Below are 24,028 nucleotides of genomic sequence, written 5' to 3'. Positions count from 1 at the left end.
TGAATAATAAAGCACCTATAAGTATCTCCATCAGCGGAGGAGAAACCAAATCTACATTGATATATGTTGTAGATTTGTTTGTGGTTGTTTTTCTGCTCCATCATAGTTGTGTTATATCACCGTATTTCCATCGCACATACTTCTCTCTCCCAAGGCCAAACAATCCCACACATGTCTGTCCAGCTCTTATAAAAATAGTCTGATAACATAAACAATTCAAGAGTCATCCAACAAACTCTATCAAAGCGTTGGCTCCATGTCAATTGGAAATCGATTGGGGAAAAAAAAAAATAATAATTCTTGTACCTGCAACAAAATTTAGTTCTTCCCCATCTGTCCGCCAAGTTTGCTGCAAGTCAGTTCAGTACTTTTGCATAACCAGGCCAAGGAATAAACAAACCAACAAACACACGTGGGTGAAAACCACGTCCTTGGCAGCGGTTAGAAATGTACATAACAGCCGAGTCTGAGACGGCTTTCTAATGGATATTAAAATCCATCTCAGCTCCGTCTTCACCAGATATAAAGTCTGAAAATATCAGGAAATGAGATCCTACTTGTAATCATCGCTGTCTTTATCTTCAGTATTAATACGGCGTAATAATTCTGAATATATTTTACCGGCGTCAGTCTAACGACAGTCTGAACAATCTGTCAACTATCTGCTTTTCTCTCTGTCACATTCACCTCCTTTGTCCCCCCCCCCGTTCATCCTCCACCATCATCCTCCCTTTCCTTGACTGTCTTCCTGCTTCGCTCCTTTATCTGCCACCTCAGGGCCCCCCCCCCGACCGTCATCCGTCCCCGTCTCACCGCAGCTTTCAAAAACAGCTTCCATTCAAAGATCTTGACAGCGTTCTCCAGACAGAAACACCCCCCTCCCCCCAGACACACACACACACACAGGGATTTGAACCATGGAGAACCATGTGACGGGTGTCTGCCAAAGACCGTGTGACACCCTTTGAGTTTTCCATGGGTGCTTTTTGATGGGCTGCACTTGTGTGTCTTTCCCGTGTGTGTGTGTCTCTGTTGCATCAGGTAGAAGAGGGGAGTCTGTGTGGGTCTTCAAAGACTTGTCAAAACAGCAGTCTAAAATTAAGATGTGTTAATATTTTGCATTATTTTTAGACACCTTGTGTTTTTCTACCAGACAATGAAAGTTGTTTTTCTGTGAAGATTTATGGAGACACTGTGGAACAATGAGAAGAAAATATTTCACTCCACCTTTGTGTTTACTAAACACACCAGGATCAATAGTTTTTGTTAATTTCAGTGTAATTTGGTTAAAGTCGCTGTAGGATAACAGTGGAGACGTTCATGTATGAAGCCAAAGCAGCTGTGACGCTTTGATTGGATTGACTTATTTCATTTTCACACTCAGCTCCTGTTTACCAGTTAATCATTTTTATTCTCTGTGATTTAGAGTCCAAACTTCAAATATAATCAATTTCCAATAATGTTGATGAGAAAAATGCAGAATGTCAAACCCCCAAAGCTTTTCGCTGCTGCATAAATTAAATAAATGATTAATTGGTTATTAAAATTTGTCTTGATTAATTAACTGCCAGTTAGCAAACTGATTAATTGACAAATCATTTCAGCAGCAGCTTCGGTCCCTAAAAGTTAAACGACAACAGAATGAGGACGTAAAGAGCAGAGCAGGCAGCCGTCACCTAGTTAGGAGCTGTTTTGACAGCCGTCTTTGTGTGGCAGGAAGCAGACAGAAGCCCGGGTTGGTTTTACTGTATCACCTGCCCCACACAGGCCGGACTCACAGGGCCTGTACATGGTAACAGAGAGACTTCTGTTCAGTCCTCAGACTTTCATCAGCTGCAGGGAGACAGTTTGTCTCGGCTCGAGTGCTAATGAGAATGAATTTGTTTTTGAGATGTGGTTTAAAAGCAGTGGCCCAGCCGGTGAGCCGGTACTTTTAGAGGGAAACGCTAAGAGCACAGGTTTAGCTTTAAAAGTGTTTTACAAAGATATAAAATTTAGATGAAAATGATCCAAAGGCATTTATCGCTTTAATTTCCCTGCTGACTCGCCAAAAGAAACACACACAGTTTCCACCTGTAAACAGTCGGCTGTGATCAGAACAAATGGAAGTCCAGGCCACCTTGAGTTGAAAGCCAGGAAAGGGTGGAGTGGAGGAGGAAGGTGGGGGGGGCGCCTGTACGCTGCTGATGCTATGGCTATTTCATGGTGGGCCTCCTTTGAAAGGTTCATCTGGAGGAGAAGCAGGAAAGTCTTTGTGTGTTTGCTCCACGTCGCAGCTGCTCCTGTGGGATCCTCCGGTTGGAGGGCAGGCAGGAGGTCTACCCAGGATTTCCTCCGAGACCGCGAGAGTCCAGAGAGGTTAGGTTAAACAAATCCAAAGTGTGAGCCGCCGGGGTTCGATGTGCTGCAGATATTTCTGAGGAGTTGAGCCGATTGTAAAATAAAAAAGTAGAAAGCTCGACCTGCTGTTATATCACCTCAAACAGCAAGAAACATCAGCTCAGACGCTCCCTTCTGTAACGGTGTCGTGTGTTGGCCCACCTTATTAACCCCGGCCGATCTCACAATCGTCACAGTCGTGGATGTGTCCATCAGACTGGCACTGGCAGTAGTTTTTGGTCTGAGCACCCACGAACAGGAAAGTTCACTTCAGCTGTGACCGTTAAAACCCAGAGGCCTCGGCAACCGGAGAGAAAACTCTGCTCTGCTTTTTTGTTTGTCTCTTATTTTTGAGAGCAGCGCTTCAGGTGCTTTTGAAACAGTCGCCTGATTTGGTGTTTTCCTGCGTGACTTTTTGGACAACATCACATTTGTTTCGGCGGCCTGGAAAACCTGTCCTCACCTCCAAAAGCTACTGCATGCTGAATATTTCATGAAACCACACTGAGACCTAGTTTTTGATAAATGCTTGCTGAGCCAATGCTGCTCTTTGGCTCCAATCCCAAGAGGAGCTGTTTTTTTTTTGGGGGGGGGGGGTTTGTGTTTCTATCCATTATACGATACATGAGATGATTTGGCAGGACAAAAAAAAAAAAAAAAGAAGAAGCTTGGAGTCCACTGTCACAATGTGGTGATTTAAAATGATCAGGACTAAAATGAACAGAAAGGTCCGTTTGTTGTATCCGTCAGTCGTGATATCGACGGGCTAATTGGTAAATGTTAATGATCTGAGCTTTCCCAAACTCCAGCTTCGGTCTGAGTGCTCTCTCTGCCATCCGGGGCGTGCATTACTGTGGCAATAGCACATCAGATACCCGCCCTTTCTCCTCCGCACAAATTGCCTGCTGTCACAAGATGCCTACAGTCCCATTTTCCCCCGATGCAGCCCTGAAACGGAGGGAAAAGGGCCCCCTGCCTCCTCGTGATAATGGATCCTACTTTGGACTTAGATTGTGATTTATCAGATGCTTCTGATGCTTCCGTCGGCCAGTATTATACAGCTCCCCGAAAATGGGAACCATTACAAGTGAGACGTCCATCCGTCACCCCCCCATCCCACTCCCTGGCACCATGACGGGAGAAGAAGGAGAGAGAGTGCCATACGAGCTGGACCACGACGCCTACCTCAGAAATCAGGCCGCTCCAATTCGATTTCCTTTTTCCTTCTCCACCACCTTCATTTCTCCCTGCTCTCCTTCCTCTCCCCCTTCAGGCCGGGGCCAAATTTATCAGCCGGCGTCGGATATGTGTATCAATCAAACCCGTTACCTTTCTCACCAAAAACTGGTTTTGGGATTCTAATTTAGACTCGCTCAACCTTTTCCCCTTCAGTTACAATCGCCTCTGCCGCCGCCCAAATGACTGCTGTCTCTGTTAGTTCTTTCTCCGTCTCATCCCTCATTTCCTTTCTCTGCCTTTACAAGGCGATCCATTCTGCTGCCACAGAAGAGACGGATCCTTTCTCTGGTCTCGGTGAATAATGTCACACTCAGACTGCCGGCTCTCTAATGTACAGATCATTGTGGCAGCTCGCTAATGCAAACCGTACTCTGTAATACAGTCTCAGATGCACAGGGAGATAAATCATCTCTCTCTTTCAGTTTCAGAGCCACAGTTGTTTTATTTTTCTTGCCGATTCTCCGTTTGTCTGTGGCCCCAGTTGATTATTATAGTGAGGATAGTCTGGTTCTGAACTGTATTTTAGGATGTAAATTAGATCAGTTTTACCTCAGAGCTGACTCAGATAGGCCGTCAGTGATAAGACGAGAACATTCGGGTCTTTGGAGATGTTCAAAAGGTCTCAGACTTCAGTTCAGATGAAGAAAGTTTGGGGGACTTTCAGACCTGTTGTTAACATCTCTCAGGTTATTTTGTCAAGTGGGAAGTTTTAAGTGCAAGCATTATCGCACACAAGACACAATTAGGAAACGTTTGAGGTCGGTCATGCAGACGTAAACGTAAACACAAACCCTGAAGGACCAACTAAATCAAATAGATCACATTATTTCATTATATCGCTTTCTGTCTCTCCACACAACTCAGATCTGACCGCACAAGATGCAGTTTAAAGCCAGGTGTGAACAGGAAAGCCGCTGTGAGAGATATTTAAAGGGCCGTTATGTCTGCTGTCTGAACAGACCTTAAACTTACCAGCCGGGTCCCCGATCATGACTAAAACCACGGCTAAGCCTGAAATATCCAACCTCCACTGAAACAAAGAACAAAAATCTTTTGACGTTCTGTGATGTTCTGCCAGAGCCAAAAGGATCTCCAGTTTCTGCTTCAGACTGAGTACAAGAAAGTCGGGGCTCATTATAAATATTTAGTTTAGCTGAGACCTCATAAAGATTTAAAAAAAAAAAAAAAAAAAAAACACCTCCCTATAATCCACTGCTGATAAGATGGCGTACTCTCTCACACTATGCCTCCTCACCCCACCACTAATTTGCACAACCTGTAGGAAAACACAGCTGTTGTTGTGCGCAGGCAGGTTGAAACTGGCTTTCACTTCTCTGCGGAGTTGTTAAGGCACCACTACAAGTTAATGGGCTAAAAGAGCCTACTTTACGGCCATGTTGACACGAAAAAGGAATAATTAGTAGGGTGCATCTCTGGCTGCGGGGAAGCCATTAACTCGGACGACCCTTCATCCCAACCTGGTTTCCCCAGGTGACTGAATGTGCTGATTCACGCCGATCGGCGGTGAGTCAACTGCGAGCGTTAGTTATGATTGGTGGGGATCATAACGGCGTTGTGAAGCTCAGATATATTACAATAAGTGGCTTATCTGACAGAACAGATCTGTCCAATGACTGACTGAATGGTGTTGCGTGATGGATGTCATCGCCCGCTCACCCCCAAGTCAGAGTTGGTGTGTATAGGGGAGAGAGCAATGGTTCAAGATGTGATAGAGATACAGCCAGGCTCTGTGTGCATTTATATCCTGGTGGGAGATAAATAGAGACAACTGAACCCCGTCGTATAAGATCTGAGCCCATTTCACTATGTTTCAGTATTTCATGTTCATTGTAAAGTGCTCTCCTGTGTGAAGTTTAATCTTGTAAAATAATATCAGATAATCTTTCATTAATCCCTCAGATGGGGAGATTCACATGTAAACACCAGACACTCACCAGGAGAAGCACAAAAATAAGCGTTGTAAGTAAAAAAAAAAATGAAACTGACAGAATATAAAAACCAAAAGTTGTGCGGTGTAGTGCGTCCAGAGTTCAGACAGGACTGTCAGGTTAATGGGGTGAACGGCCAGACTCTGTGATTGACTGATACACCTTCACTCAGAGGTGCTGCAGGTAATGGAACGATGGCTGGCTGTTTCATTTGCATTTGGTGGGAAATAAACTCAAATTTCTCAAAACCTGAAGGAAGTATAAAACACAAGCGTATGAAGCCTTTATTATCACCCTCCAGTCGGTGATGGATGCAATTAGCCGCCATTTTGTCCCTGTTCAGCCAAAGCGCGATGAGTGTGACGTGTGTGAGTGGGATTTGGTGTTAATGTGGATAAGACCTATTACCCAGTTTCCCTATTTAGCATTTCACTGTCAGGAGGAGGAAGGAGCTGGAACTGTGGCTGAGAAAAAGGCATTTTCAAAGAGGGATGAAGTCACATTGTGTGTCACTGAAAGAAAAATTGGACTAAACTGTTTTAAATGTGATAATAACAGTTATGTAATTTTAAAAACGACCCTTCTCCCATTGATGAAATAGCCTTAATAATAATGAAACATTTTATTCTTTCATGGTTCTCAAAGACGCTTTACATGAGTTTAAAATGAACAAAGATAGTAAGACAGTAAAACTGATGACAGGACTTCAATCATAAGTCAAACACAAGGCCAAATAAGCATTTTGTGTTAGATCGGGACAACTCAAACATCTTGTGGTCAAAACTGAGAAGAGGCATCACAGATGTTGAATGAGAAAGCCGCTCTGTCTGACACTCAGAGCTCTCAGTCCATATTCAGCTCAGCCGGCATGAAGACTGCTGATAAAAGGAGCTGAAATGTCTCAAACCTGCATTTTATTTCATTACCTTCAGGGTGCAACTCCACAGTTTCTAAACAAACTGAATCAAATTGTATTTTGACAATTGGATTTATTAGCTCAGGAAAGCTTTCCTAATGAGTTTATGGTCTCAGGCTCTGGTGTCAAGTCTTCCTTCCCACTGAGAGGAGAATGGACTGTACAGCGGGGTACACACGAAGGGGGGACTACCTCACCATTGACAGACTGGACGGCATCCTGTCAATCAGAGCAGCTCCATCCCTCAGTGGCTTCTTCTGGTTTCAACACAAACTGTGTTGTGTGTATGTGTCATGTTTGGGAATGAAATAACATCAACATTTTGTACTGAAGAGGCCGGCTCCAGTTCTCCAGGAAGTACCGCTGATGTCATCTTGGTGAAAAGACATTGTGGGGTCATAATAATAGATTTTGTCTCAAATTGTCTGAGAGGCGTGGCAGGCTGTTGTTTTACAGGATATCTGATTTTCCACTATAAACATCCATGAGATTGGATCCAACGGGATCTCTCACTTTAAAGTCAATCTCAGAATACATTACAAAAGAAGCATGTTTTTTTTTTTCCCCCCCCAAAAATGTGCTCTCGCTGCATATTGAAAATGGGATCGGCGTTCCGGCTAAATCACATGTGAAATGCTGCTGCAGATTGCACTGCGACATATTCAAATGTGGCTCCACCGTGCAATGCAATGGGGATTTGAGTAATGAAACTTAAATGGCCCACATAGGACAGCGTACCCCCCACCTTCGTTAGAAGTAGGGCAGGATTACAGATATCAGGTACAATGTCCAATTTATTTGCTTGTAACCGAGCAGGCCGGCATCAATACGCTGATGTGTGCGAGCATGAAATTGGCCCATGAATTAAAAGGAGGCATATTTGCTGTGCGTCACGCCACTATTGCCTCCAGTGGCGCCATAGCTTGAAATCGAAGACCAGTTACCCATCATGCCCTAAATGTGTGTGTGTGTGTGTGTGTGTTTGTGTGCAGGCATTAATATCAGTCAAATATTATATTACCATCTCTGACATTTCTGACCAGCAGCGCCCCTGGAAAAATAGAGATGCCCTATAAAACTGAAAACCAATTAAATTCAATCTGTTCCGTCGATGGATTCCGATGTTTACTGTCTGCTTTGCACAAGTGTTTGCGCCCCGTGGGATTGCTAAGGCTCAGAGTGAATGCTACTGTAAGTAGCAGGATGGGAAGTGTGAGCAGTTCATGTGCTGCAGGAAATTAGTCACTGCAAGGATAGTTGCTGTCTTTTGTTTTTCCAGAACACTGTAAAGTCTCCACTTTTAAGCTCCTGAAACAGCAACTGATCACACGACAAATCCCCCGGCCTGCAGCAGCATTTCACCAACTTAGCTAAAGTAGCTGACCATATTTCTTTCCTGATGAGCGCACACACACACACACACACACACAGACACCCTCAGCCGCTCATCCTGGCGTGACGTTCTGGTTTTATGCCAGAGCGGTGCCCTCTGAGAGGGGAGCAGTTTGATCCGATCTGTGCCACAGCGTGCAGATGGCGTCTGACTCGGCCTGGCTCGCGGAGCATGTTAGCTGGTTCTGTCAGCCTCTTAACTTCCCTGTCGACACGGGCTCTAACATGGAATGAGAAATTCTGCCGGGTTGTTTATCTTCCTTTGCATGCCATCTGATTTGTCAGGAGTCTTTTTGTCTTACTTAGCTGCATTGACGCAGTGAAGCAAATACCAGGGTGTTTGATAATGAGTAGCTAAGTGCGGCGGCGATATTGTATCGATCGGTGCCTAATTGCCATGTTTCTGCAGATCAATGAGGCTCTGTGAGCGTCTCAGGGTTAAATCCATGTAATCCAGAGAAAGAGCTAGATCGGGTTAATAAGAGCCTAAATGGCCTCAGACAAAACAGACACTGTGGCTTCTTGGCCTCTCTAATCCACCATCTCATCAACAGGCACCGCTGAGGCTGTGAGTAGTCAAGCGTCTGAGCTAATCCTTTTTTAGCCTTTACACACCCGGAGCAGGCGAGACCAAAACAACGGAGCATCATCAAGGCGACACATCTGGATATGAAATGAAAACCAGCAACTTCCTGCTTTTACTGCTTTTGTTTTGTTCTAATCACTTTAGAAATGGTCACTACGGCAGAGAAATGGTTGCCGTGGAGAAGATTTCTCAGGCTACGCTGTTTCATTTCTGACAATCTGCTAACAAAGTCTGCTCCAAACATAACCCAAGTCTGTTTCATAATAAGGGTGTGAACATTAGCATAAATGAATCAGATTCAGTTGTACAGAAGATCTTAATCAGCATTATCAGCTAATCCAGATCTGTGTTTGTGTGTGTGTGCGATCACTGGAGGAAGCAGTGCGATCTTTGTGACTTCGCTGCAGTAGATATCAGCGACTCTGCCTCACAGATGGAGCGTTAGCCGCTAGCACAAGTTAGCAAGGGCATCCGTCTCCCTGCTAGCTGCCTGTGATCCTTCGATCAATAGACCTGGATTATCATCTCCGGCATCGCGCTTCATTTTTCACAGCCGAGAAAGGCTCCACCAGCTGCTCTTCCTCTGTCAGGGCCTAGTTCCCCCGTCTGATAAGATTACACAAACTAACCGCCACGGCCGTTGTGTTTGCGGTGGGTGGGGCGAGGGCACCTGGAGTGGACGGGGGGGCGGCGCTGCTTCCTCACTCGACCTATCGCTACATCAGGAAATGTTTATTTAACAGGCAGGAGAGTTCGTCAGCACGACAGTCACATTTGAGACGGGAGTCCCACGACTACACATGCGTGATTAAATGTTTAATTAGGACGGTTGGTTTTTAATCAGAAAGTTGATCATTATTAAGGATTGTTGGCAAATGTAACAGAACTCTTCCGTTATCGACAGAGAGGTGTGATTCTGTTGGAATCTGGAGCCGCTAATTAGCACTTTGATTTAAAATGAAATAGACTGATGGGATTGAAGAAACTAGTCCACGCAGTGTGGCGGCGATGCTTCCACCTCAGACGTTGAACTGACAGTCCGCGCAGCGTGGCGGCGATGCTTCCACCTCAGACGTTGAACTGACAGTCCGCGCAGCGTGGCGGCGATGCTTCCACCTCAGACGTTGAACCGACAGCGCCGCTCCTCTGTCCTCAAGGTCAACCTACTTGTTCCCACTAGCCACTAGGTCCTCGTCTCAAAGCTCCACTTGAACCTCTCCACTCAGTAGGCCTCGCTGCACCGCCCAGCTGGTTCTTGGTTTTTGTTTTTTTTTTTTTTGTGGTCACCCTCAGCTTTGTATTAATGTCAAGGGCACGGTGATCCACTAAAGGTCGCCGAGTCCTGGAAATGAGTGAACGGATGTTAGATTTATTCCCATGTCCAGTCAGGGGTGGGTCTGAGTGACGCTTCTGTGTTCATGGGAAGAGAAGCCTGTGTGAATGAAGCCATTCATTTCTAATCCACAGGATTAGGACTCTGTCCGTCAGCTGCCTCTGTCACTTACTGTACATCGGCCTGCGGAGGCCCTTCCCTCAATCTGTTGGCACGCTTTGATTGGGATCTGTGAAAGCAGGGTCACTGTCATGGGGGGGTTGAAGTGACAGCACAGATCTGATAAATCCCATTAGCCTGGAGTTAGTTCCAATTTGCACCACTTCCTCTCCGAAGCCAAGCAAAGCAACACCTTCCACCGGCTGTCTGTAATTGCTTCGATCTTTCTCTCAGCGCTGTTTTAAATCTCCGTGTTTAACCAGGCAGCTTTAAAACGGATTGTGGCCTTTCCCAGTTGAAAGGATAACTCCTGTTTATCACAGCCAGGTCTTTAATATGTAGTTCTGGTCAGCAGCTTCGTCAATCAGAGTTTCTTTATTTTCACTTAAAGCTCAGATCCTGGATGTTGGGAACATTAGTGAAACACGGGACAAAAATATCAGATGATACAATTTTCTATCAGAAACAAAAGTTGATGGTCTCCAATCATCTGTCTCCTTCAGAAATGGACTTCCTGTCTAATGTTTTCTGCACAAATGGACCCAAACTTTCTGGATTTCAGCAGAACAAAAAGAAGCTGCAGTGCAGGCATCACTTCTCCTCTAAGCTTCCTCCCTCCTTACTGAGCTTAAGGCCGCGACAGGCAGGCAGACAGACGGGCAGCTTTTCAGGAGGCACGCCCGACCATGAAAGGCAGGGGGCAACTTGGCGTAAACAGCTTTTCTGGCAGCCCAGTCAGCAAGCCACAGTCCTGTTATTGACTCCCAGAGACTCTGCACTCAACAAAGCCGCACACTGACCTTTCAGCCTCACACAGCAGTGCCAGATATCGAGTGCCCAGAGGATGAAGCTCATCTCGCACTGAATCTCAGCCAGTTGCTTTCTGCCCCCACCACCACCATTGTGTCTGGGGTTTTCGTTTTTGACAGCACAGTTGTATTGGGTTGTTGCTCTTTCTGTGATTGATTTGTAGTGTTTTGTGAGCCCAGAGGATTGGAGATCGGTGGCTCCCTTATTTGAGTTTCTCTTCCTTTTGGTCTCTCGGGCAGCATCGAAGTATATTAGCTGAGGTTACAGGTTGCCGTAATGGTGATAAACTTTTTGATTACAGGCTTGAACAAATATCTCAGAAGGAGCCTCTTTCATTTGACAAACACTGACCTTGAATTCAGGTTTGAATCGCTGTTCGTTGTTCTCGTCTCCTGGAAGTTCTTCTTCCCCTCTTCCTTTTTGCAGAAATCTGTTTTTCACATTACCGTTCACCAGATACAGGCCTTTTGATTGAAGCTGAGGCCTTGACCCTCCACCACAAGGTCACACATGTTCCACATATCGGGTCAGCTGCGCTCTAAAGAGGAAGAGTGGCTGTGTTACATATCATGGAGATTAGCCGGATCTGACACGACAGGTTCTTGGTCTTTAATAATAAGACGGACTGGATCTGGCTTTTCCGTTGTGTGTGTCTGGAGTTGGTAGCGCTGCTGTGTTTTAGGTTACAGGATTATGGACCTGCTATCTGCACATTTGAAGATGGATGAAATGGATGGAGGCAGTTATTGCAGCAATTTTGTGTCACAGTTCGACTCCATAAAGATAATTGTTCTGTAAAGTCGGTTTTAACTGTGCAGTTCCTCTCATAACCAATCAGACATGGAGAGGTTATGTCATTTATTCTTTTACAGTCCTTCTTTCTGTATTATTTCATTTAATAGCGGTGTTTCGATCTCCATCAACAAATATAATTCAGAATTTTTGTGCTGACCTTCAGATTTTTCCCATGTAAGCAGAAAAACGGTTTCCAAAGCTGAACTCTAACTGAGCTGTGGGACTGGTAAGAGTTGCAGGTTTGACCTTTTCGAGTTGTGGAGATGAGACGGTCCCCAGGAACTTCCTGGTGAGGTTAGAAAGTTGAAAAGTCAAGCTCGGAGTCATTCACCAACCGGCACGCTGCTCTTCACACAGTTTGAGAGAGAAAATGTGTTGATGACTTCCCTCCTAAACATAACTCTAACCTGCCTTCTTACTTCCATGTATTTTCTGTATTTCTTTCTCTGGATGGGCAGAAATATCTGTAGGGCCCAAAAAACATGGAAATAATGAAATAAATCTATTAAAACTGGAGTTGGATCAACAGGGAAGCTATTTGACCGTCACTGTAAAATCCAGTTCACTGGCTCAAATCTGACACAGTAAATAATAAACATGTATAGTATTTATAAATTCAATATGTAATCTGTTGGATCATTTTGAATATGAAAGTGATGTAAGTATTTCATTTTAAAATGTATTTAACCGCCTCAGCTGGTTCGGACATATCGACAAGGTTATATCTGCAGCCTGAAAAGACTCCAGCACATCTACAGGATTATTGTGAGAGCAGCACCGCAGGGCTGCAACAGACAGCAGAACAGCAGTTAAATGATACGAGCTGGGGCTGTAGTACTACTCACCATTCACCACTAGTCTTTGTTCATTGTTATGAATAATACATCAGAGACACATTAGTTTGATTCATACTGCTGTTGGCGGCGCTCCTGGCTCTGCCCTCACTTATCACGGTTTCCGTCTTATCTGGGTTGAACGTATCTGGGTTGCTTCTCCAGCGTCAAACGTGCATTTGATCAATTCATGGACAAAGCATGTTGGTCATTAAAGAACTCTGTCCCTCAGGTCATTTCTGACCCACCAGCTGATGGAATCAGGTCACTCATTCACAATGGACCTCTCACATTCATCCATCTCTCTCTCGCCTTTCAGTAGCCGGCTAACCCCGAGCAACCACGACCGGATACAGAGGCTGAGGCAGGAGTTCCAGCAGGCCCAGAACGTCCCGGATGACCCCGACGACCGCAGGAGGACCTACAGCTTCGAGCAGCCCTGGGTGAGTGTGTGAAACGAGCGGCGCCCGTATCTCACATCCAGCCGCCGGTCCGTGTCCAGAGCCGGCCTCGGGCAGACCAAGACTCTGGGACGTCTTCAGGTTCAACCTCAAATCCTCAACCCTGAGGGGGGGGGTTGGGGACCTGTGGCTAACCGGAGAATGATGCTAACCGTCACTAACCCCACTACTACCAGTCACGAACAAGACCGATGACATCATCACCCCGCCTCCATCTTAGGGTTACCTTTAACCTCCATTAGCCCCATGATGCTAACGCTAACACACCTCACACCAGACAAATGTTCAACCATCTGCATGCAGGAGTCTCCACCCGTCCTGATCCAACCACCACTAACCCCACCCACCTGTCACATCCTGCTGTACTCATCCGTCGCCCTCTTTTTATTTTTGTGTGTGTGTCTGTCAGTCATCCACTGGGACCCGCCCACCAGATCACGGACTTATTTTTGTCTCAACATAGTTTGTGTACTCTGTGTGTGTGTGTGTGTGTGTGTGTGTGTGTGTGTGTGTGTGTGTGTGTGTGTGTGTGTGGGGGGGGGGGGGGGGGGGGTCTCATTTTTAAAGTCCTGTGTTTAAACTGTGCCTTTGAAAAGCAGGCTGTTGTGCGTTTTAACTGAAATATATTGAACTCAGAGCTGCACAGCTAAGATCAGAGTTAATTGGTGCATTCTGAAGCAACACGGTGTAAGAATAATAAGCGAACAAATTCCAAATGCACTCAAAGATTTTCAGAGGTGATGAAATCGCTTGTCATATTTTTAGTATTTATTTTTAGTCTTCCCGGCTTCCTTGCTCTTCACCTCAAGTGTACTTGGTATTACATTATTTTTGAGTAACGAAACAAACAGCCACTTGTAGCAGGTTTTAACTTTCTTTTCTTTTTTTTTTTTTACACACTAAAGGAGTGATTTCCACCACATCCTGTTTGTCTGGCTTGAGATGACACACCTTTTTCTTTTTTTTTTTCCTCACACATTCTTTCACAACATCTTTTAATACAAAAGCATTACAGCAAAATACACATTATGATGCTGTGATAAGCAGCACCAAATTTAGACACACAGGCGTGTTGGAAATTACTTCCTTTAACTCAAGTCATATAAATTCTCCTTGTTGGTAATTTTTACACACACACTTGTGTTTTGTTTTGTTTTGTTTTGTTTTTTGTATATTTCTTTTTACTGCTGGGAAATTTCCCACTGTAGCTTTTGCCCAGCCTTTGGTGTGCAATGGGAGAATTAGTTGCTACGATTTGTAATTGAAATGACATGATAAAGTGAGAGCTCACGAACCAAAATCCTCTGTGCTCTGACCTTTCTTTCCTACCTGATAAAACCTAATAAAATTGTGCAGTTTTGTTCTGCGTTTCAATGGGATGTAAAGATGTTGCCGCACATTCCTGGTGTCATTGTGCGTCAAAAAGCAGGACAGTGTGGGAAAGAGGAGCAGCGGCCGCCTCTTCCTTTTGTCTCCGGACAGCCAAGCGTGCTCTCAGTTGGAGATCTTTACAATACTGCAGCATTTTGTTTGTTTACATCAACTGTAGCGTGCTTTGCTATTGTGTCAGGTTCATTTTCCCATGAAAGCTCAGCAGTGGCTAACCTGCACTCGAAGAATGAAAGGCTTCCTCACCGCAGCATTTTAACAGGGCGGTTTTCAGGAAATATCAAAGATTAAAATGTTACAGAGACGGAAACGCCTCCTCAAAACCAGGATCCTCCAGGAACCTCCTGGGGCGCAGCTCACATGAGCTGCAGTAATGGCATGTTATTAGACTCGTGCCCCGACTGTATGGAAAACAGCAGAACGGCTCTTTGAAATTCAATTACCTCCCTTCTGCATATATTACATTTCGTTGCCTCATCTGAGTGATGTGCTGCGAACCTCAAGAAGCATTGTCCTTTTCTAAAATCACCTACAACTGCCCCGCTGACAGTCAGCGCCAAATTGGGAGAGCAGAATGCGTATTAAAGCCCAAAGTGAAGACACTTTCCAAATATAAAATACAAACGTTTCATCAGTTAGTCAAAGAAACAGAGATACAGAAGATGAATTAGATGATCAGAGGATTCTGTCCCACTCACCGTCTCTGAACAGTCGGCGTGCTGTCGTCCACCTTTGACCACATTGGACTCACAACTTCAAATCGCACAAACAGTGAAACACCGTTGAGTCTGTCACGTGTTCACAATCCGTCCTCTGTGGTTCCCCAGTTATCCGTTTTCAGCTCTTTCTTAGCCACATGTCTTAAGTCAATATCATATCTCTTCTTTATGATGGGAGCCCCTTCCTCCATTTTTTTTTTTTTTTTAATCACCATAGTTTGGGGAACAGGGGAGGATTGTGGGTAGTGCGGTCTAATTCCATCAGGATGACTGATGCCCGCTCTCGCAGCAGCAGCAGCGCGCCAAGCTTTATTGCGCTCATTTATACCACGATGGGAATAGAGGAGTTCATTCAATTGATGCTGGGGGTTTAGAAAGGGCATAATATTGCCTCTTGTATTTTACTGCAACATTTTAATACTGCTATTATCTGGATTTCTTTAGGGTACAACCCCCCCCCCCCCCCAGATGAGCCAACATTTCCAGGTATATCCAACACAGCTAAAACGCTGAAGGGATTTTTTTATTTCATGAGTGGAAAATATTGAGACAGTAATTCAGCCACGGGCAATTTTTAATCCAGATATGGAATAAGGTTTGTGCCCCCCCCATGTCATTATTGTCATCCTAGCAGGCAGGCAGCGCCAATCAATCCCAGAGATGATTGCCTCTGCATCCTTTGGTTTTAGAGGGGGAGTGTCTCTTTAGCGCTCCTAATCGTTTTATGCTCTTCCCACCAGCTGATGTCCGCAGCGCTCCCACCAGGCTCTCAATACGGAGCACGGCCATAAAAGTAATTAGATTGGCTTTGTGTAACGGCTGCACACAATTATTGCACCCACGCCACTAATCAACATCAGAGGGAGCAGAAGGAGTTGTGGTACAAGTGTGAGCTGGACCTTGAGGTTCTGCTCTGCTGCTGAGAAAGATATTACTGCTGTGTGTGTGTGTGTGTGTGTGAGCTTGTTTTACTGTATTTGTGTGAGCCCACAACTTTAAAAAGGCTGTTTCAGGATCAAGACGCGTTTTCAGGGCCGAGGTTGAGCAACTCCAATATGTCTACGAAAAGTCACCACAAATCCACAAAGCCATGATTTTACTAGATCTGGTTACTACACTTGGTTTTCCTACTGGGGGGGTGGGGGGGTTATATTTGTGTACTCCTGTAAGAACAACCCTTCGGTCAAGTTAAAGTTAGCCCTAAACCTTGGCTCCTGATTGTGAAAGATGATCTTCTCCAGCACATTTCCAACTTCTAAATTACGGGATGGCGTCTAGTGATTTTATAGTTATATCAGAGTGAGTGTGTGCGGTTGTTGTGGATCTTTGTAACTGTTGTATTTGCTGTTATGATGCCACAGATGTGAACCCCACACACACAGGGTGTGTGTCTGTGCACCTGGACATTAACCTGTTGTATGAGGGGGGGGGGTTATAACGTCAACAGGCCCGGTTGTTGGCGTCTCCTTCTTTAACATCACTAACATCCATCACGTGTCATCACTGTAACCCTGCTCTGAGTCTCCAGCATGGTCCCTCCCTCACTTCCCCTCCTTCTGTCTGTGTGTGACTCACCTTCATTTTGACCTGCGAGGAGACGAGCTCAGGGTGTGTCTGCCCGGCTAACTGCTGGTAAGTGTCTGAGATCTGGACGGGGGGTGGGCTGGGGGGGAACACTGCCAACTTCAATGGGCTATTTGTGTGGTTATTTTCATGCCCTAAATATAAACCCGGGGGGGGGGGGGGGGTCATATTTGTCAGCTTTAATATGACATTTTTGCTCTTTGTCATCACATGTTTGATGTTAATTTGAACAACATGTTGACTGATCTGGAAAATCAGTTTCATGAAATATACGGATTGACATTAAACTGCCAGTTTCACGTTAACACCTCTAAAACCTCCCATTCATGCATCCATCTTGCATTAGCGCCGCAGGCAGTTCGGCATCATGAATGTTTCATTGAACAGAGAAAACTCATCAGTATTTATTCAACTCTGTACGATCGGAAGGTCCCTGCAGTCCCCCAGTCTTATCAGCGGTATACAAGAACAAGCGGCTTTCTGATCGGCACAAAACAACTCACCAGATCGTTTCTCCGCTCTGTTCCCCCCTCGGAGCCAAGATACGGGTTCGCCTCAGCCATGTGACAAAAAAGAAAGCCCGTTTCCACTCGCCTCCAGGAGAATCTATCCCTGCAGATAGTTTAGAGATATGTGAAATTTCTGTGGAGGTGATGAGAGTTTTCTTTGTGGCGCTCACTGCGATGAAAACCAAACACACAGTGAAGGCTTCGGATTATCCCCCAGAACTTTAAGAACGGATTTAGATAGAAGACTGACACACACCACCAACATTAACATCCTGAAGCTGGTCCAAAGCAGACACACAGTACTAAATAACTGTGATCCTCTTATAAGTGTTGTGTGCAGTTTTCCATCCTTAAAAGCAGCACAGAAGAAGAAATGTTCTCATTAACTGTCACACTGAAAATCTTCAAACTGATGAATTCAGTAATATCGAACCGTGTAAACATCCCACATCATATCTGTCCACCCAGAGCAGCTCACTGATTCTATTGGACAGTGTTTGGCTCTCCTGTGGATTATTATCAGATTAGAGGAGGCAGATGAATAAATAAACGGATGGGTAGGATCATTTCTGTATTGATTGTGCCTGTGCTGCTGCTGCTGCTGCTGATGATGATGATGATGATGGCGGCTAACCGAGCTCCCTGCTCGCTCGTTTCCAGTCCAACGCCAGCACCAACGGTCCGGGCGGCTACAGTCAGCCGGGTCGCCACTCGGTGTCGGTGGAGGTGCAGATGCAAAGACAGAGGCAGGAGGAGAGGGACTCGTTCGCCCAGGCACAGCGACAGTACAGCTCCCTACCGAGGTAAGAGTGATGGATGGTGTGTGTGTTTGTCAGGTTTCATATGATGTTGTTTATGATGTATGTTTCTGCCTGTCTGGCAATCAATATGTGCTAAGAGATTGTGTGTGTGTGTGTGTGTGTGTGTGTGTGTGCGTGCATTGAATCATCTGCTGTCAGTCTAATAAAAATGTGTGCCGGAGGTTGTGACTGTGTTTGTATGTATTTTAGATTTGTAAGTTGATTTAATGAACAGGGAGGTGTGTGTGTGTGTGTGTGTGTGTGTGTATATACACACACTCCTGTCCAATTATGCCAAGGCTGCTGTAATAGCTGTGTGACAGTAATGGTAGCAGAGTATATATAACATGTAAGTAAGAAAAAGAGGCATAGCTGGTCATTTTCAGACCACACAACCACACACACACACACAGACACACACTCGTCCTCAGTATGGGCGGCTCACGTTGCCCTCTCAAACAGATGTGACATGATTGCCTTCCTTTCTCTTAATGTAATTCCCTTTGATCTGCATGATATGATGGCCTGTTGTTCCAGGAAGTGCCGAGTTGTGTGTGTGTGTGTGTGTGTTTTTCATAGTGAGGGGCAGTAGATACTTAATGTGTGTTTAACGTGTTCACCTAAACAATTAAATGATATCTGTTACGTCCTCAAAAGTCAATAGACAGACTTGTTGCTTGAGATCTGGAGAATTAAATATCCAAAAAATCTGTCATTCTTCATTCTGTAAAAACATTTGAAGATAAAGAACTAAAGAGCTAAATGTCCACGAATCTTAAATAAAAATCTTACCTCTTCATTACATTGAGATAAAAATCCAACAGGTCCTGTTTAATTTTCCACTGATGAAGAACTGACAGCATCCTGCTTTAACAGATAAAGAACCTCAACGTGATGGTGTGTAACACACTTTCATGTAGCTGCACAGATATTCTGAGCTAACAGTTGTAACCTTTGTCATACACAAGCCTCCACTTCAGGACTGCTGTCAACAAAAACTAATGAAAACTTTGATTAGCTTCCAGCTCCACTGTTGTACATTATAAACTGTTGGTTAAACATTCCCAGTGAATGTTCAATAATGATGATGAAGTTCACCGTAATGACTTGCACAATTTCAATACGCCTACTAATACATTTTAGTGATGTCGAGACATGAATGTAAACCGATGTCAGCTCTGAAGTGTGAATAAATTGTACATTAAAACTTGTCGGTATGAAAGTTTGCCAACACGTAATGGGAGGGACCTTTTTTGAAGTAGTTGTCCAAGAGGAAGTGCAATTTAAAGTTATTAATATGTCTCCCTAAGCAGACTCTAATTACTCCTTCAGACTCTGCAAGGCCAGACCAAGCAGACCATCGACCGGCTCGTACATACATACACAACATTAAATACATTATCTTCTGTTGTTTCACAGTCGTACTCTAATCCACGCTTATCGACATAAATCCTTTCCTTGATAAATATTGCAGGCAGCTGTGCTGAAAGATTAATGAACTACTGTCTCGCTCCAGCGGTCAGAGGCAACATCCTGTGGCCACGTTCCCTTCGCTTTCCCGCTAATTCCATTAAGAAGCTGTTCTGTTTGGATAAACCTGGCTGCGGTATCTGAAGAACGCTAACTATTGTTTGATTTAGAGCCTACCATCGTACGACTGGGAGGGGGGGTTGATGAGACTGAGAGGAAACGTGGTGGCTCTGATGGGATTCACATGGCGGTGAAGTCCCTAATGAGAGCGGGACCCTGGATGGTGAATGTAGACTTGATTAATGGCATCAGGGCCCCTCAAAAAACAGCTTTCATTTTAGATAAAGGTCAGTTTCCTCCTGGGTGACAACCTTTCCTAAACAAGGAGCTGTGAATGAAAATAAACCGCTGCCATTTGAAACAATGACGGAGGAAGAAGGGCCCTCGAATTCGTCAGAGAGCAGTCGTGGAATTTGGTCTCTGCGGTGTGTGTACGTGTCGCAACCCCCATGTCTGTCCACAACCTCTCACAGAGTCTCCCTTTCTTCTCTCAGGCTCTCTCCGCCACCTTTCCCACCTTTCTTTCTTTTTTATATCATCTGTCATGCTTCAGCGCGTGCATGCACAGAATACAGAGCGTACATCTCTGTGTGTTTACCACACATGTACACGCTCCCCCTTCGGCACAATATCAAACAGAGAGGATGAGAGAGATCTGGTTTGCATTTCTCAGCAGGAGGCGAGACCGGCTTTGGCCTCTTTGTCAACATATGAAATGAAATCAGATGCCGGGAACGCCTGTCTCTGAAAATTGGAATCACTCAGCCGTGTGCGAGAATAAACCTGGGCTATATTCTCCTATCTCGCCGATCGAGGAGCATATCCATTCCCAATAGCATTCAGTCTCTGTTGAATAAAAACAAAGGTCTTTTCTATTCTCATTAAGGATTTTTTTCGCTCCTTCCTCCTCAAATCCAAACACAGGAATAATACGATTTCTTCACAGCTGGTTGATAAAGCTGCTAATTATGCATGGCTCCAAGTCAAAAGCCCATTGATGTTTTGTGGAGGTTTTTTTTTTCCTCCATGTGTGTCTTCTTCTCTGTCTCCGCTCTGGTTTTCGCCTTGCCCCCGAGATAAACAGGTGGAGCTGGAGGGCCCGGGACACTCATGCATATCATATGGACTCACTCCAACACACACACACACACGCACACTTAGGCAGGGCTGCCACAAAGAGGCCAGCCAAGCAGAAATGAGAGCTGATGTCACACATCTGGATCTTTTTTTTTTTTTTCCTCACCCTCCCATCTTTCTGGTAAAGGGCAGGGCAGAGCTGCACGAGCATGACAACCAACTGTGCCTTTAAGACACTCATGTCAGATGTCAAATCTCAGCCGGCTCAAATCCATCCAGGACAAGATGGCCCCCTCATATTATTTTTTTTCTGCAGCCAAAGGTCTGGTATTACTTTATGTCAGATTCAATGGTAGTTCCTGTCTGTCTCCAAATGGGCCTAATGGGCTGGAAGGGGACTTTGACATGGTTAGGTATCCTGTATGTTGTTACCGTGGGCTGCTGCTTGCCCAGAGGCATTTTGGGAGGCTGTAATGGTCTCTCATTGTCATTGGATGTGATGACTGCTGCTGACAGTGTAATATATATCGTTATTGTTTTAAAAAAAGAATTTTTTTTTTTTTTTTCCAGCAGACTGAGATTGTTTAGTCTGAGAGAAAGTTTGTTGGCCCATTGTATCATTTATTTAGCCTGTATCATCTTCTCTTCATCACAAATGCCTCCCACACCCATCTACCTTCACAGTTATGGACAAAAGGCAACCTTAACAGTGTAACACTGTTTGCAAAGCGTGATGGGAATCGTTGAAACAAATGGGAAAAAATTGGATTAAATGAGATTAAAAATGAAAGCTGTATATACATATTTTTAATTTCAGTTGAAAACATGAATGAAGGTTTTTTTTTTTTTTTTTTTTTTTTAGCACACAGAGATTGTTTGGTACCAAGTGAGTGTGAATAAAACGAGGACTGAAGCTAATCTCTTTAAACAGCCTGTGAAAAGATTAAAGCTCAGGAGGAATCAGCACCATTAACCTGTCAGGACTGACTGAAACCTGTAAAGAAAGAAAACTGCAAACAGAGCAAAAACAATCAGCAAATAAACGCTCTCCCTCTCTTTCATTTCTCTTTCTGGACCAGGCAACCGAGGAAGAACCCGAGCTCCATCTCCCAAGACTCATGGGAGAAGGCGTACCCGCCCGGAGAGGGTTTCCAGACAGCCAAGGACAACCCCAGGTACTCCAGCTACCAGGGCTCCAGGAACGGCTACCCAGGCGGCGGGGGTGTGAACGCCCGGGTGCTCCTTGAGGCCCAGGAACTCCTGAGGCAGGAACAGCGGCGCAGAGAGCAGGAAGCCAAAGGGAAGTTAATGCAGGAGAGCTCCGGGAGCTGCAGCTATGACGGATACTCAGCCCACCTGAAGGACCCGGCCTCCCCCAAGGGCCCGTACCGCCAAGACGTGCCACCGTCACCTTCGCAGTTAGCAAGGCTAAATAGGTTGGGGTCAGAGAAAGGAAGACTTTTTTATTCTTGAGGAGCATTGTCTGGACAAGGATCAGGAGCTGAGGGGGGAGGGGGGTCACCTTGAAGAAGTGGACGCTGCAAATCTTGACAAAGGACAAACCTAGAGGTCTTATAGCTTAGCGATGATCTTAGAGGTAAACAGCTAGAAAGCTTACTCAGTATGTGGTGTGTCGATGACCTACACGGCGGTCGCTCTGTCGCTCGCCCCGGCGCAGACCTGAGATGCTCAGTGCCTTCTCTGCATTCACAAACATGGCGCTCGCTCGGCAGCCGTCTGGGACTCTGACTCATCGAGATCTGGCTCCGTCACGTACCGACAATCAAACAAATGGGGAGACGGGCAACTGAGTGACCGTCCCCCCCCGAGCCCAGCGGGGAGGCATTTGTTTCTCTTTGGGCGTGTGATCAGGGACACGCCTCACACACTGTGTGTGTGTATGTGTGTGTGTGTGTGTGTGTGTGTGTGTGTGTGTGTGTGTTGGTAGCTGTGGATGACCCCCGTCACCTGTTCTTCACCTCCACTAAAGTTAACATTCGACACCCCCCCATCCCGCTGCCAACGCTACTGGCTTCTCTCGCACTCTGTTTTCTCTACTTGGAGCAATTTTTCCTCAGCAGTTGGGCTCTCTCTCATAAGTACTCCCAAAGGGGGGTGGGGGTGGGAGGGTGAGGGGGGGGGGGCAAAGTAAACAAAGTGTATGAAAGAAGCAGGAACCTGTGCGTGTGTGTGTGTCTGTTATTAATATAAAAAAAAGCCCCCCTCATAAATTATTCATACCGTGTGTTATCTCCGTGAGGGAGGCCCTAGCAGAGAGGAGAGACAGCTCTGATCCTGTGCCCGCCCCCCCCACACTGCTCTGGGCTCGACTCACTGGCCTGCCTGCCTGAGCTCCAGCTCCCATCATCCTCCTCCTCCTCCTCGTTCTCGTCGCCTCCTCTTGCTTTTTATGCTCCTTTTCTTCTACCTTTCTGCTCTCCCATCTTCGCTCCTCTCCCACCTTCGTCTCATCTCACCCCCCCCTCCCCTTCCCTTCCCTTCCCTTTACTCTTCCTCCTGCTACCATGCACCACCCTCGTCTTCCTCCTCCTCCTCCTCCTCCTCCACCCCGTCTCCCGAGTCAAGCTCTGCACTGAATTTTTCATCACAAGCCACCTGCTGCCTGCCGGAGCCAAAGAGCGGGTGCCACCAGAGGCGCCGACGGAGGGCCCGGCTTCTGACATAAAGACAGGAATGAAAGCAGGAATAAAGATGGGTCGAGAGACAATGAGCCTCCCAGTGTGAGATTAGCTGCAGCTTTTCTCCTGTTTTTAACAAAAGGCAAAATTCTCCTCAGGAGTTGATTGCTTTCGATTGCTGTAATTGCTTTCTCTCTCTCTCTCTCTCTATCTTTCTTCTTTTTTTTTTTTCTTTTTTTTTTACCTTTTTAAAGCATTTGGCCAACACTTTTCTCCAGAGTGATTTGAAAATAGGGGGCAGGTAGGGGTGCCATCTTACAGTCGATGGATGAACTGAGGGCTGCTGGCTTAGAAAGGGTCGGCTGAATGAAAGCAAGAAGCTGTGTATTTATTTTATTACATATTTTATTGCCTGTCTGATACAATAGAGGTGAAAAACCCACAGAAAGGCTTCTCTGACGGTTTGAATGAAAACTCCAGACAGAGTCCGACCATTGGTCACAATCAAGCTGGCGATCCGTCAGTTAGCAGCCTTGTTAGCTCGTTTGCTATCAAGACAATGAGTTTGCATTAGTGGAATCAGCTCCTGTCTAACTCCAGCAGAGGAGGAGCTCCATCAGGGTGGAGACAGAAAGAAATGAATGTTTAACTATCTGCAGGGCTCGATCCCGCCGTCTGAAGCGTCTCTTCACACCAACGCCGTTTTGATTATGAGTTATACTCACCCAGTGGATTGTTTCATTATAACCTGAGAGTCCTCTCATTTTCATTCCAATCAAACTCTACAGCTGCTGATTGGGAACTTTTCCACCCACAGAGTAGGAACCAATCAGAGCAACCAGCTGCTGCAGCTGAAGGTCAGGGGTCGCAGCAAAAAAAAAAAACAAAATCCATGGCCAACACCACAGCCAGCAGCCCAGCTCTGTAAT

At 45.5% G+C, this 24,028-nt stretch overlaps 1 protein-coding gene across 11 annotated transcripts in view; it reads left to right on the top strand.

Moving 5' to 3' along the window:
• Window positions 1-22,562, top strand: part of pard3ab (par-3 family cell polarity regulator alpha, b) — a 184,373-nt gene extending 161,811 nt beyond the window's left edge. For 10 of the 11 annotated variants that reach the window (XM_029525778.1, XM_029525772.1, XM_029525776.1 and 7 more), the window contains 3 exons: window positions 12,711-12,834; window positions 17,714-17,856; window positions 21,540-22,562. In XM_029525778.1, the coding sequence (XP_029381638.1) occupies window positions 12,711-12,834; window positions 17,714-17,856; window positions 21,540-21,933 (661 nt within the window). In that variant the 3' untranslated portion in view covers window positions 21,934-22,562. Of the gene's footprint in view, window positions 1-12,710; window positions 12,841-17,713; window positions 17,857-21,539 lie in introns of all 11 variants that reach the window. The other variant, XM_029525775.1, reaches the window with a different exon arrangement.
• The last annotated feature ends 1,466 nt before the right edge of the window (window positions 22,563-24,028 follow it).

This window comes from Echeneis naucrates, chromosome 17 (genome assembly GCF_900963305.1).
Source record: "Echeneis naucrates chromosome 17, fEcheNa1.1, whole genome shotgun sequence".
NCBI classification, from domain to species: domain Eukaryota; kingdom Metazoa; phylum Chordata; class Actinopteri; order Carangiformes; family Echeneidae; genus Echeneis; species Echeneis naucrates.
This window is presented reverse-complemented; position numbering and strand designations above follow the sequence as displayed.